Below are 15,374 nucleotides of genomic sequence, written 5' to 3'. Positions count from 1 at the left end.
TGAACAATAAGCATTAGAACATGTCTGACTTGGCCAGAGATATGATTAGCTCTTATTTATTTAAGGTTTGTTTTAAATAGCTTAACTGCTATTTCGAATAAGTATTGCTAAAGTCTTTGTGAGAGGCTCTTCTGCTTTCCCCTATAATTTAGGAGTTCACGTTACCTTTTTTAGTAATAGAAGACTGCAACTGGAGACAGACCTGTTCAGTAACCAAAATCTCTTCTTTCGTATGTTGTGTGCCTCATCCTTGCCAAGGAAACTTCAGTGGATTCAGTGTCATTTTAGAAGCTGGATTTGTTCCAAAGGGTTTAGGCTCAGTCAGTCAGCATTTTAGATTCTCAGTGAAACTCTGCTGACAGCCAAAAAATGCATGTGTCTCATTCTGTCTCCAAACCACGATGTCATTCGGCCCAATATTCGGCCAGTATTGGATTGCTTGTTTCCTTCACTGTTCATGTAACTCTTCGATTATAACTTCTGTGAGTGGTGAGGTCAGATGGCAATGATGACATTCTTGGCATAGTTCCTTTTTCCAGATTCTTAAAAAAAATAATCCCATAGTAGCCCTTAATTCAGTTTCAGCATTGCCTTATTTGTCCTATTGGCCTGATGACTTGCACTCCTCATCCAGCTACTGTGACTTCAGCCGGACAAATGCCACAAGCAAGTATTTCTAGTTACTTGAACAAATGTTATCCTCGACCTCTCATATTTGCATTCTTTTGAAGATTTTATAAGCAAGTTTTTCTTCCTGGGAGAAGTAGTGGGAATAGGCAATTGCACAAACAGTATACATCACACAGCAAAGTAGTCAAGTGCACCAATTAATGCAACAAGAGACATGAAGAATTACTACAAGAACTTAAAGATGATCCCACAGCACAGATCTGAACAGCAGCTGTTACAGGTAACAGGTAATTTAAGAATGGTTTATGAGCAGGTAGTGCACTTAAATGCACTGACATGAAGCACATTATATATGTGCTGAGTTAACGTCAGTTAAACTGGAAGTCTGCACATCTACAAACTGAAACTACATCTCAGATTCATATAGTTGCATGCTTATTATGATGTATTTCTTAAAATGCTAGACCATAAAACTAAAACATAACTCATGAAATTATAGGAAACTAGTGTTCTGGAGCAGGGCTGCGCAGCAAGTTTTAAAGCATTTATTCAAATGACAGAAGACTGAAAAGTCTATTCTTATATCATACTGATTTTTTTCCTTGAAGAGTGACATAACGACTTTCAGAAATTTGTCTTGTCCTTTTCCACTGCATTGTAAGAAAGACTTGGCTTGTGGATAAACCTAGGAGTTCATGGGGTATTTACAGACAGCTCCTTTTTTTGGAGTGAGGACAAATTTATGATGCATGCAAGAGAACTAGGAGAACACTCAGCTATTGTGTGTATTATTTCTTGCAGTATTATTGCCAGCTTGGCACAGAGAAATCATTGTGGCTTTTATACTAAGCTATATTAATTCTGAAAGGCAACCTTGAGCTTTCATGTCACGTCTTAAAGGATGCACCAGATTAAATCCTGAAATCTGCTGTTAAAGCCAGTACTATGCTAGCTTTACTCTTGCTAGTGTCAGCCATGGCTGCAGAAGTACTGGTATGTTAAGAAGTTTGGCTTATAAACTTGTATGTTTGGTACTAGATGCTGCAGTTGTTAAGATGTAGTGTGCTTACTGTTTGTTTAAAACTACTTGCTTTATTAGAAGTAATGGCTTTCCCAATCCAACCGGATTTCCCACAGGGTGTTTCCTTGTCTTCTCTGGCTTGTATTAAAAGGACCTTTCCAAGTCATCAGCATTGCTCCTTTTCCCATCCTGCTTATTTGAGGTGGTACCACTGATCCAATATTGCATTAACACACTCGACACACTCGATCACTTTTCAAATAAAAGTATGCCATGTGCTGGTCAAAAGTTACAGAAAAGAAAAAGCTGACAATAGCTTTTTTTTTTGTAGGCTGGAGATGATAGGAAGGGTAGTGAGTGAGAGGATGGAATTGCATTGATACAAAATGCAAACAAAACTAGAGTCTAGTTACTAACATCGAAAAAACAGTTCTGGGGTACTAATGCTCATTGTCAATAAGTCGTAATTTGAACTATAATCATCAGAGAAGAGTTATTTGTGGGACTAAAACTTCTTGATGTGAAGGCAGGACCTCTCTGATCAGAACTAGTCTGTATCATCAGTAAGCTGTTTAAATCATTTCAGACAGTTTCTTCCTTCTTTGCATCATTTCCCTTACCTAGGGAATCAGTCTGTCTACCTTTCAGCAATTTTTCATACTGTACATCTTTTTGATTTCTTCCAGACTGTGCTTTATATCCCTTTCATTGATTCCATCTTTATGGATAACATAGCTCCTGAATTAAGAAATGTTTATTGTCAATATATTTACCTTTTTGATTTGCTTTATCGTGCCAAAACTTTTAATAAGAAAACTGTAATGGCAAGATTGTCTTGAAATGAATCTGCAAGTGCTGAGGCCCTCAGGGCTCAAATCACTGCTTTGAGAAAGATCTAGACATTTACTAGCTGTAGTGAAAACTATTTTTAACAGATCAGGTTGGTTGTCTACTCTAATGAGCTTCCATCAAAACATGGTCTTGTTGAACAAATGATGACTCTTAAGATTGTTGGTTTTTACTTATTTGCCCACTGGGGCTTTATCATTTTCCTTTTAAAGAAAGACTTGAGTCTTACGATTGCAATGGTGTGTGTGTGTGTGTGCGCAGAGAGAGACTGTAGTGTGTGTGTGTGTGTGTATATATAGTTTTTATATATACACACACACATATTTATATACACACATACAATGTATGCAATATAGCTGGAAACCATTGGTGAAGGTAATCTTGTCAGGACATATGTTCTGAATAAAACACTAATTCTAAACTGGCCCATGGTCTGACTGCGCAATGTGAGTAGAAGACAGTTGTGATCTGTGCCCCTTCCCTCTGTTGAGCAGTTGCAGCATTGCCAGAGCTTTCACCTAAACTTAAAATTTGGAGCACTTGTACTGCTTAATACACCTAGAGATTTAACAGTTAGTTTGATTAGTTTTCTACCAACAAGAGACAGATAGATAAAAATATTGCCAGTGTCCCTAGTATCACCTAGATGGTATTTAGATTTTAAGGTCTGAATCCATAATGCTGTTCCTTAGGGTATGTCCCTCAATGCTGTTTGATTAGCCAAGCTTTAGTAAGCAATCTGGATTTTGGTTGTAGGAATTCTACATCTATTTCTGAAGCAGTTTAAGTGCATTATGCCCATGATTATACCCTTTCAAGAATAAAGATTACTGTTTATATTGCTGCTCTGTGTAATAATAGTAATTCTTAAATAATCTTTTGATAGTTCCATGGAAGCAATCTCATTTGCAAATGGAAAATCACCAGTATTTGGGCAGACTGATACTCTCTGTCAGCACAGCGGATCACTCATTAAATATGTATAGGCTCACTGTTGCTGGCTCACAGTTGAGCCCCCATCTCTTACAATATTGGTTCAAAAGCATTGCTCAGGAGAATCTTAAGTGTCACTTCATAACGTTATGTCATACCTCAGCACAGCTGTTGACCACTACATCATAAATAGTTTCTTCCCACTCTGCATTTGGAGCTGTACGTTCAATAAATGACAACAAATTTCCATTCTTTTTATTTATTTCAACACTATGATTTTAAGAGCCTAAAGATGCAAGTTCTTCCCTTTATTTCTGCAAGTAGCACTGCAATCATAACTTACAAAAAAAGTTTAATACAAAATGTACATGAAATTACAATACAAGGCTCTGTAAACATCTAGAACTTAATCTTTATTGTCCTATATTTTTAAATATAAAACTTCAATTTGAATGATTTCCAAACCTCAAGGAATGACATCCATTTTGAGTATCAAAAATAGACTTTCAAAGCTTTGTTTGCATCAGAACAAAACGGTCATGTTCTTTTCATTCTTTGGTTTAAAAAAGATGGCAGTTCCACTGATAACATATGAAAGCTTTACTACAGAAATTCAGATTGCTAGTTTACAATAATTTCAGAAATTAAAACTTTTTTGCTCCATGGATTACTATACTACCCCTTAATTTTTGTTTTAACATTGATCTTTGACCCGCCTTATAGAGAAGCTTCCTCATCCTTAAGGCTTTCCTTCAGGTAATAATCTAAATTAGTAGCAAGTTCTGGAAGAGGGGTCAGGGAGGAGAAAGGACTTAAGGGCAAGAAAGTGGATGCCAACAAAATATTAACAGTTGCAGGGTTCTGTTTCATTAAATTTGCATAGTCCAATAGATTGTGTGCTTTTTATACCACTAAAAATTATACAAGATTAACAGTCTTTCACCTACATTATCACACAAGCTAAAATAAAATTAAGACCCTTGTACTGAAGCTTTTACAAGGCAAATAGAAAACTGCTTTAGTATCCAAAGCTATATTTTTTTAATTTCACTTTTAAATAGGAAAGCATCTCTATGTCTACAGGCATCAAGGTATTTAAAGGCATCAGAAAATTTAGTGCATAGCAACTCTGGATTGTTTGGACTCCTATATTTTAGGTACAGTATGAATTCCAGCTACTTACTTGGAGAACTTGCAAGGAGAAGTCTGTACCAGTAGGATAAAGGAGCATAAATCCCATATAGTATGAAAAGCTTTGAAGTTAGAATTCTCCTATAAACAATGGTTAATGCAAAAGACCTGGTACATGAATGAAAACTGGGACATACCTTGCCACCAGCACACAGTCTGAAAACAATTACATATCTTACAGTGTTTTTTGCTTTTTTTGTTTTGCTTTTTTTAAAAAGTGTTTAAAAACGTAAGTAGATGTATTTCTGAACATGTCAACCCTTTTCTAGGATCATTAATGTAAATGAGGAGAGGACAGAGTAAAGCACCATCACTGAGGGACAGTTACAATAACACACTTCTTCAGGTTACAGCCCTGCCATTTTTTTTTTCCTTTCAAATTTAAAGATTTTGCACCATTGAACAATACATTCACAAAAAGGATGCTTAGATTCCCGGCACATACATAGTGGCCTAGCATTAAGTTGTTTGAAATGACTATGAACTGCCTAGATAGTATTCTTAGGTTGCACTCTTAAAAGGAAGTAATTCATAGAAAGTTCTAAATTTACCTACTTAATGTATGGCCTTTTGAAAAGTCAATGATTCAACTATTACAGAAGTGTAGTTGTAGCTACTTTAATGGTATTGCTTGGACTCTGATTTAAGTTTAGGTGTAATGATTTGTCTGCAAGAGGCTCAATGTAAAGCTTACCCCTGGTTGTCTGCCAAAATGCATTATTAGAAATCTATATTTACTCTTACAGGTGTTTTTATTAATAGAGTCCACTTTAAGATGCTCTACTGTAATTTTAAGAGTCTGTAGAACAGAGGCACATCTTCTACATGTGTTCAGCCATTAAAATGCCCATAATTGTCTGAGCTAATTTTTATGCAACTATTTTTTCTATATTTTTGATAATTTTGAATGTGTTGGCTCTATATTTTCATTAAAACATCATGACTTGCCCAAATGAGGGGCTAAAAAGAATTCTTAAATATTTGAGATTCATCCTGTTTTGAAAGTGAGATTGAGTATTGTTGTACCCTGTATGAACCATATCAGACAGCTTTGTAAACTACAATTTCTTTGGAGGACAAGGGGGCATTAGGGTGGTGGTGGTGGAGTGTTTCTGGCCTAAATGGGCAGTTTCAGATCCTCTCCTAGGTTTCTAATCATAGAGGCCTGACATTTTTTTGATAACTATGTAAACATCAGATTATCAGATTAGATGGGTAAGGGAAATGCATCCTTTGAACACAGCACAAAGTGTATCACTGCCATGAATCCTGTGCATTTCTTTGGTAACTTCTGCTGCATGCGTTTACAATTCAACGTGGGCAAATTACACTACTTAATCACTAATTCACAGTAAATTATGTTTTATCAGACTAAAGCTTATGAACAGTTTAAACTTAAGGAACTGTAATTGTTGTCGTCTTAGGACTTCAAAGTGGCATGGTTCAGGCATATAGCACATAAAAGATACAGATGTGACCAAATGATTTATTGCATGGAAAATTTGAATGCCACTGAATTGGTAATTTCAAAACAGTATTCTGTAGTGATAACAGGAACACTCAGATCCTCAGCAAATATATATTTTTTCCCCTATCTATCATGGCTTTGAAGTTGCAGTTCTTCACTCTAAAATCCTAGTTCTCAAATTTGATTACAAATGTAACTTTCTAAGAAAAGCTATTTTAAGAAGGAGCCTGTGCTAATAGAGTACAGGAAGATTATCCACAAAGTTATAAAAGTTAAATTTTGGAATGTCATTTCTATCCCAACACTTCCATGACGGAATGGTCTTTTTGCAGCCTATCAAGTAACATTTTCAGTTTATAAACAAGTGCAGATCTACATTTGGCTTTGCTTCCTATGAATCTAAGAGAGAAAACACTAAAGTATTGTATACACAATGACTTCCATGGCATTGGCTTCAGATGACAGGTACGATTTGCCTCTGGAAGATCTTATTTAAAAAATTTTAAACAATATAAGCTTAAAGGCTTTCCAAAATGACCAAAAGTTGTTACAAATCGGTTATACCTATACTATCTCTAAGGGAAAGCAGCACACTGAAGATGTGTATTAAATCTTTCTCCACGTTCAGTACTGTGCATATTATAAGAGCAAACTAAACATCTTCACACATTTGAAGCACTTACAATATAAAAGTATTCTATTTAAATGCAAAAAAGCAAAGCTTGTTTGTAACTTTTGAACAGTTAAAATATCTGGTGTAGATTCTGTGTGTCCATTTTAAGAAGTCATTTTACAGCATCTGAGGAACTATCATTATCTGTCTCTACATCAAAAATGTAACCCACTAAAAGGGCTATGCAAGGATCCACTGTTCCAGTTCATAAAGGCCACAGAGTTGGAAGCACAATAAGTCTAAAGAGGAAGAGGACAAAGTAATATTCAGAGAAATTGTGAAGCTTTCATGGATGCTTAGTTGTAAGCTTATCTGTTACTGGATTCCATCAGATGTTCCCGTCTCCAGCGATCCAGGGCATGTACATGGAGATTGGCTGGCCACTGTTGTTCCATGTGACACTGAGATCTGTGACATATCTCTTCCTATGATCTCATTCACTAAAAAAAAAAAAGAAAAAAAAAAAGCTCTGTTTTTATGCTTTCCAAAATGCAGCACTCATCAATATGCCCCTTCTAAAAAAGTATTTTGGTGCTAAGCCTTAATGCAGTTAAGCAGAGGATGAAAAAGAAAATTAACTTCAGTAACAGTTATGCAAGAAAAAAATGTTCTAGCTTCTCTTAGTAATGCACTATGTACTTACCRTAATCCATACTGGAGGGTCCCCAAAACATTTAAAGCAAGCAAGTAAATGTATATTCATGAAAATCAGGTAACTGAACGGCACAGCATAGGCAAGTTCAGTTCAAGTTCAGATTTCTCCATGGACTTCTTTCTGCTTAAGAGTATAACAGGAACAACAGGCAACTCTCTTGTGGGAATCTTGGCCATATCAAACTACTTACAGATCTTCCTCAAAACTTGGATTCGAGTTAATACAATGTCTCTAGTACTACATATCTATTGAATTAGCCAGTCTTCTGAAAACTTGCATTTTTGAAACTGCAGCAACTTTCTTAGCTTTATCAGACAACTTTTTCTATCACAAAGCATTGAGACTGACTAATATGCAAGTCAAATCCCTGTGTGTGTGATGAATTCAGTGGACTATAGTCAACCTTCACTATTTGCAAGTGAGGGACACCACTATAAATACAAGAAATTAGTGCAAAAGCTATCAGGTGGAAAGTTTTACTCTAAAGCCTAGACAAAAGTGCAAGTATCATTTAATTTGGGAGATGACAGGAATAATTTTAAATGCACTGATGTGAATGCCCATTTTAAAAAGGGGGCAAAGGTACGCTTAACTGAGAGAAATGAATCTGTAATATTCTGAGCAGAGAAGAAAAATATCACATTAAGCATGGAAAAAATTCAGATAAATATAAGACACTAAGAAAAATACACAGTATCATTTAATRCTTAGAGGAAACAATTATGGTAACTGTTTTCCACAAAGTGGCAATAGATATTGAATCTCTTAATCGTAAAACACTTCAATATGCAAATTATAATAATAAAAGAAACCCTCTAACACAGATTTGTTGAGCCTTTTATAAATTGACTTATAATAAAATTCTTTTATGAATGAGGCCTTTCCTAGTAAGAGAAGTTTGTTTTCCTAGTAAGCTACTTCTACTGAAAGGCTTAACAGATTTTGAAACTAGGCTTTTGCTCCTTTATGCTCCATTGGGTAACTTTGTTGTTCACTTTACAAAATAATGGTTGTATCCTTCACCACCCTTGTTAATGCTTCCTTGATTTTTCCCCTAGGAGGATTTAGCTTCCTTCCAAGGTTAAGATTAGGACAAAATAAGAGCGTGCTGTATCCTAATAAAATCAACATACTGGGAGGGTAAATTGTGCTTTATGTTTATAAAGTACTCAATGATCTGAAGACTGCCTTTTGTTGCAGCAGTGGCATCATAAGTGGACATTAGTGTATTTTCTTTCATGTCATGAATGTTTTGTAGTATATGTAACAGTAGCCTGTGTATCACCTTTTATATTTGAATAAAACACCACCAAAGAGTTTTGTATCAGGTTTCTACATAAAGTAGCTGCTTAATGATTCTGCTAATTATTAGCGACACTTTACAACACAAATTCATTGTGATTAAACTRAGAACATCATGTATTTTCTTTCTCAATACACATATGCCTACATATACTTTATATACAAAAGCCTACTCTGAAAAGAGGTTCTGTCTGTATTTTTTGTAGTTTACTTAGGAAAGTTTTAAAAACACCTATGTCACATAACCATATTTAAATGTGGAGGAAGTATTAATCTAAGAGTCAGCCAATGGCAATAGTATTCTCTTGCATGAATGTAAGGACAGATCTGTTTGTTAGAAATACACATTATGGCAGCCCAAAGGATAAAATAGTTCARGCTAGTTATGTACAAAGCAATTCCTGGGAACATTACAAGACTACACATTATTAGGCGTCAAAAAACCTGTTTCATTCAATGAATTTAACTGGTACTATACTGCTGAAAATTGTTACTGTAGGTAGGACCTTTATAAGATATTTTTATTTATCAACATAGTACATAAGTAAGCAACTGTTACAAAACAAGATGCTTTTTTAATTGAATTTAGATGTTGCTGTGTAAATAGCACAYTCCAGATTCTCTCAGGATACTTATTAACTTGCTCTAACTACAGGACTCTACTAACTAAAACCTATTGTATATTGCTGAACAGTTGTTTTGTGAAAATCAAATATTGCAGCTGTTCAGTACTACTAGAATTGAGTAGTGCAATAAAATCACGACTAAATCCCTTTTATACTTTAAAATTATTAGACTGTCACTTTCTTTGATAATTTTGTTTGTTTATTTACGTGTGTGTGTGTGTGTGTGTGTGTGTGTAAAATAACATAGGGTTTTTTTGGGGGGAGGGGGGAGATGGGGGGGAACATCAAAACGCACCAATCTACACTGTTACACCATTCGATAGTCCCACAGGCGTTTACTTACTGAACAGCACTGTAGCCATGTGGCATTAAATTTTCCTTAAACACATTTATATTATGAATACAATTAGCTGCTCATGTGGTATTTTTTTTGCCAAAACACCAGATAATTCATTACGTGGAGGTTAGTGCGTGTAACTCATTTGTTCTCTTAATAATTTTCTACTTCTCTACAGAAAAAAGTTTTATACCTCAGTGTAATAGCACTGTCATGCCTTACATCTTGCTGTAAGGGATTTTTTTTGTTGGGGGGGGGGGGGCAGGGAGAAGGGGATGCTTTTTGTCCATGGACAATACAGATTTACATAGTTTATATGGATTTACGTTAGAAACATCTACAATTTCTAATTGGAATGCAGTATCAGTAGTTCATCCTCTTCTCTCCTTCTTTGCAACAGAAAATTCTAGTGGAAGAGTTGTAGTTGCACTAGTGGTTTTGCTAGGATTGCTAAATTTTAAACTGAATCAGTATTCAGGTGCCTCCCACCTCCTTTTTTTTTTTGTTATTATAAGCAGTGTCTCAATTGGAATTATGTCTAACAACCATGCGATTCTGAATCCTTCTGCCATTTGTTTCTGGCCAAAGTGTGTTTTCACTTTTTCGTAGCCCATAGCCTCCTGCCTAGCACATCTTACTCTGTGCTTTCCAAGAATGTCCATTTCACACTGCAACTCTCTAAATCTGTAAACAACAAATATACAAGGGGAAGCCCGTGAAATATAGAAGACTGTACACTGACTTATATGTGTTTGTTTTTTTTWAAAAAAATGCAGATAATAGTAGACTGCTTCAAAGAAAGCACAGAATCTAGTAGCTGAGATCAAAGACATGCTCTCACCTTCTGTAGTGCACTAGGCTGGCTGCCAGATTTGAGACAACTGAGCAGGGGCTGTATTGGGAGCCATGTGGTCATGGGAGAAGGAAGATTATCAGCTTGCTGCCTGTCTGGCTATGCCCAACACATTTCCAAGCAGTGGAATGCCTGAAGGGGCACACAGGGGAGTGTACAGACCCAGCATGCAGGCTACCAGCTGTAGCAGTGGGCTCTTAAGCCAAGAAAGTAGCTTTTCTAGTGAAAGCTGGTCTTTAGAGCCTGAAGAACATTGTTAAGAAGCCATATTGCGTATTTACCAAAATTAGGTAGCCTGGAAGTCCTTTGGAATAGCTTGCTGAAGAGATGCACAACACAGCTTTAAGGCAGCAAATGATGAGATGCCTGGATATGTCTAAGTTAGGAAGCATTTGGCTTTATATGAAGGATGTCCTGTGTTTACCAGCAGTATAATTAACTTTTCTGACAGTGGGATGGTATGAACTGATGAAGAATTAAATTTAAAATATAAATAATAGTCAATAAAAAAAGTAAAATCTTTCATTGAAATGTACAGGATTGAAGGTAGAATCATATGATGTTTTCCCTTTTGCATTCCTTTCTGATGGTGTAAATATTAGCTTAAAGACTGAATTAGAAATCTAAAGGTAGTAAGGCTAGTATTTGAATATATGACACATTACCTTCCTCCACACAGAGTCATTATTACCATAGAATATGCAGTAGTCTGTGATTAAAACTCAAGACTTAAGTCATGAACATAAACACAGATTTTTCATGAATGTTGCTTAGCAAAATCTAAGTTCTTAGATGACCAGATTGGGAGAGGAAGTCTACTTCAACAGGCTTGAGAAAGGACAGAGCGCAGACAACACTAGAGATACTTTATATAACAAAAGAAAATTGTTTGCTATCCTTGCAGAAGAAAGCTTTATCTCAACTTTCCTATTTTCAACTACGGTGGGGACAGGGGGAACACTCTCTTGAAATATAGCTAGATAAAATGTCATATGCCCTTTCACTTAACCTTAAAAGATATCTAGTTAGCAATTAGATATTAGATACTAGAAAACCAAGATGTTATTTAGTCAATTTTAATACATGCACTTGCATTTTACTTTTTTTTTTTTTTTTTTTTTTTTTTTTTTNTTTTTTTTTTTTTTTTTTTTTTTTTTTTTTTTTGCCCTTCAGCATGTTTCTTGGTGTTAAGTCGTCTAGCTAATATTTAGTACTGTTTTATTACTTATTGATTACCTAAAACTTGTTTTGAGCAATCCGCATCAATTGAGCGGGTAACAGCAAAAGTGCTAGCGTTTTATGTGCTAATAATCAAGGCTGCTAATACCGAAATGATGATTGGATCAGAAGCAGTATATATGTCACGATCAGTACTGGACAAGAATAAGATCAAAATAAGACAAAGTTTGCACATGCTACAATCTCTATAGAAATATGGTGCACCCCTCCACTACAAAAATGATAATAGCATTTTGAAAACTTGATTGTCAGGCATGGCACGGATCAAAATGCAAAACAGTTTTCTCCCCTTCTCCCCCTTGTCGTGAAAGTAACTTTTAATAGCTATCCTGCATCTGTTTAATTGACCTGTTTGGCAGTTAGCCCAGATTTCAGAATTTCAACTGTTACTTTATTTGCAATAGTTTCACCTTTTTCTTCACCAGTATTTATACAAAATGTAAGCTAGCTGGTAGATTTATACTAATAGTTAAAAATAGATTGTGCAGAATAGAATTTAGATGGGTGGGAAAAAACATTCTGCTGCAGACTTAGATGGACCTCTCARTACTGACAGTAGGAGAGTGTACTGCAAACTTTTTTCCCCTCTGTACTGCATCTAACAAAACATGAAAGTGACCCGGAGGTGCAAACCCCTTCCCTCCCCCCCTTTTCTAAAGGCATACTAACACCAATACCAGTAGGACAAAGATGAAGATAGCCAGCTCTAACTTCTGGATTTGCTGTCAAGCTTGTAAAACAAGCAAGCACATATTCGCTCTATTCATGGTCTGTTCCCACTGTTTTGACTTCACATAGTGTTCTGTTTGCTTTTTTAAGTCCCTACTGACTGCGCACATGAAAGACAGTGAGCCGCCGAGCCACTGAGATTGATGTAAGAACTGGGCCACAACTTCTTGGTGGGCTTTTTCTTTCTTTCTTTTCTTTCTTTCTTTTCTTTTCTTTTTTTAAGGCTGAGGGCTTTGCCTCCTGATCACAGAAGACCTGCACTGGGACAGCTGATAAAGCTATTGCTCCAGTTGTTTGTTGTATGAACAACCAGACTGTTCAAGAAGATCTTCCAAATTGCTGTAATTTGTAATCCAGAGTTTTAAGATAAACTAAAATTAGATTGTACAGCTCAGCCATCTGTGCAGCAAGGCATACAGCTTGGGGTAATAATCTCATCAGCTGTTCCAGTAACTGCATCGCTGCTCTGGAGTCAGAACCTCAAACCATGGCCCTGTTAGTAGGACTGACCAACCACTCAAGAGAGATTCTCACTTAGTTATCCACATTAGCTGATTGCAACAGAACAAAGCTCTTGCATTAGGAAACATGCCAACATCACAAAAGCTGGTGCTTTTAATAACGGGTTGCTTGGAGGGCTGGTTTGGATATATATTAGAAAAAACACTTGTAAGAATTTACAGTAATAAGCTCTTAAGAAAGAGAGGAACTGGTGCTTTGACACGTTTGTAAGATCTATTTTTCCTTACGGTGCTTTGTTTCATCAGATCTACAATGCCACCTTAAGTTGTTCTCTCACTGTGAGACCAATCCATGTGATCTGTCAGTCAACTTGTATACTTGCAGCATCTTAATGAATATTTTACATTAGACTAAAAAAACACATTTATCTTTTTCAGCCAAATGCAACTAAATGCTAGCATGTTTCTACATTAGTCTGTACTTCAATTCCCATGAATTTCTGTGAATGCTAAGAGACAAATACTATGTACTGGAGCATGAAGAAGAATATAGGCCATTCCTGAACCCTAAAGACCTTTCTGGGAATAGCATAAGTGATCTTTTTTACCCCAATGCAGGAAGCTGGTAATCTGTAATTGGCACCTATACTTCCTATAGGATAAGACAATCTCTCTAATAAGCAGTTACTGAGTGTTTTAGGTTTGCACAGGTAAAAAAAACACTACTTCCATGGAGGACTACAGGCAAACCAGTTTAGATTACATTCCGTTTGGTGTATAATGGTCAGTAAAGAAACACGCAAGCACACAATGATCCTTCTCCAGCATTTTCTATCAGCTTCCGAGATGTCTTTGGCATAGGGAATTCCTGAGCCAGAGACAGTATTTTTTGTGCTGAACAGTCCTATATGGATTCTTTTTTTCTGTCGGTCTCTTTGATCTATGTAAAATTCTGGCATCCGCAACACTGACAGTAAGTTTCAAAGCTTAACTACATAAAGTCATAATAGCCTTTTTATCTGAGTTGAACTTGCTACATAATTATTTCATTTGTTGGACACTGGTTGTTGTCTCTCCTAGGAAGTACTTTCCTTTACCTCTTCCATGCCACCCATTAGTTTTATTGATCTTTAGTATATTCTGCTTATTCTTTTTCTTTTCTAGACTGAAGAGTCCTATCTCATTCAACATAATTTCCTTTCCTAATCTTTGGTCATGCTAGTTACCCTTAATGAAAAGGGAGCAAACAAACAAAACCTTGACAACAATAACCTGTATGCATCTAATTCTAGTTTGACATCAGCGAAGAGAGAAGGAAACCATAATCAAAGATATAGATGTATCTGTTTTCTTCTATGCCTTTCCTAATTGATCCTAGCATTTTATTTCTCCTTWTTTTGAACACTAGTGAGCTCAACTTTTGATAGAATTATTCATTCAAATTCAAGATTGCTTTAAATAGTAATAGTTCAGACAGCTTGTTCACTCTATGTTTGGAATCAAGGTAGGTTTCTTTTCCTTCTCTTACCCTCACTTCCACCCCTGCACTAACTTTTTTTTAATCATGAAATCTTCTCTAGATGTTTGCAGACAATTTCTGTTATTTATTACTCTGAATAGCTGAGCAGCAGCAGTGTTGCATTTACCAAATTTGAGTCATCTGGCTCCAAATTAGATTTAAGCAAGAAGTTATACTTTGCAGTTAATAGTTCAAATGTTTCTTATTCTTTCACAATTCTTGTTTGGCATGTCATCCAGTTGTGACTTGTCACTGTTTTATCTATTTGTTTTAAAACTTTTTACTGACACTTAAACTTGTAACATGCCCCCTTTAAAAAGCACTTTGGCATGGGAATCTCAAGTTCCATGGCTATGAACATCAATGCAAAAAATTTTCTAGGGTCATTTGGTCTTTTGTGTTTCAGTAATTACTTGAATTCTTGTTTTGTCATATACTGGTCCTAGTGGTACTCTGCCAGGCCTCAGGCCTCTTGCTTTTTTTAGGACTAAGAACTCATTCTTGGGAACTTCTTAATCTTAGAACTTCTTGCTCTGTCTCAACAAATTTCACATTTAACCTAATTATTTTCATGTTCTCAGTTTTCTGCATTTGGAAGCAACTTCAAATCTTTCTCACTGTGCAGCTTAAATATATGTTTAGTTTGAACCTTAACTGACAGTCTTGACTGCTTGCTATCATTTTACCCTTTTTTGAATAATTTACATTATTTTCATGTAGTGCCCCTTCTGAAATACTACTAAAATCTGTCACAGCCTGCAGTGCTGAAACTGATAGAGAACTCTTTAAAAGCAAGATTTTTGAACCAGTTCTTGTGCGTTTCTTGGGACCAAATAAAGTGATGTTTCCGCTTGTGGGTTATTCTCATGACTTAGTGCTCCATGAAGC

General features: G+C 35.9%; 1 protein-coding gene across 1 annotated transcript in view; it reads right to left on the bottom strand.

Moving 5' to 3' along the window:
• Nucleotides 1-3,676: 3,676 nt before the first annotated feature.
• Nucleotides 3,677-15,374, bottom strand: part of NFATC3 (nuclear factor of activated T cells 3) — a 60,085-nt gene continuing 48,387 nt past the window's right edge. The window contains exon 11 of the mRNA XM_085301132.1: nucleotides 3,677-7,205. Coding sequence (XP_085157258.1) covers nucleotides 7,081-7,205 — 125 coding nt within the window. The 3' untranslated portion in view covers nucleotides 3,677-7,080. The remainder of the gene's footprint in view (nucleotides 7,206-15,374) is intronic.

Source organism: Rhea americana, unplaced genomic scaffold (genome assembly GCF_003343005.1).
Source record: "Rhea americana isolate MKP2758 unplaced genomic scaffold, rheAme1 scaffold_172, whole genome shotgun sequence".
NCBI lineage: Eukaryota > Metazoa > Chordata > Aves > Rheiformes > Rheidae > Rhea > Rhea americana.
Note: the sequence above shows the minus strand (reverse complement) of the source record. Positions and strands in the feature narration are given on the sequence as shown.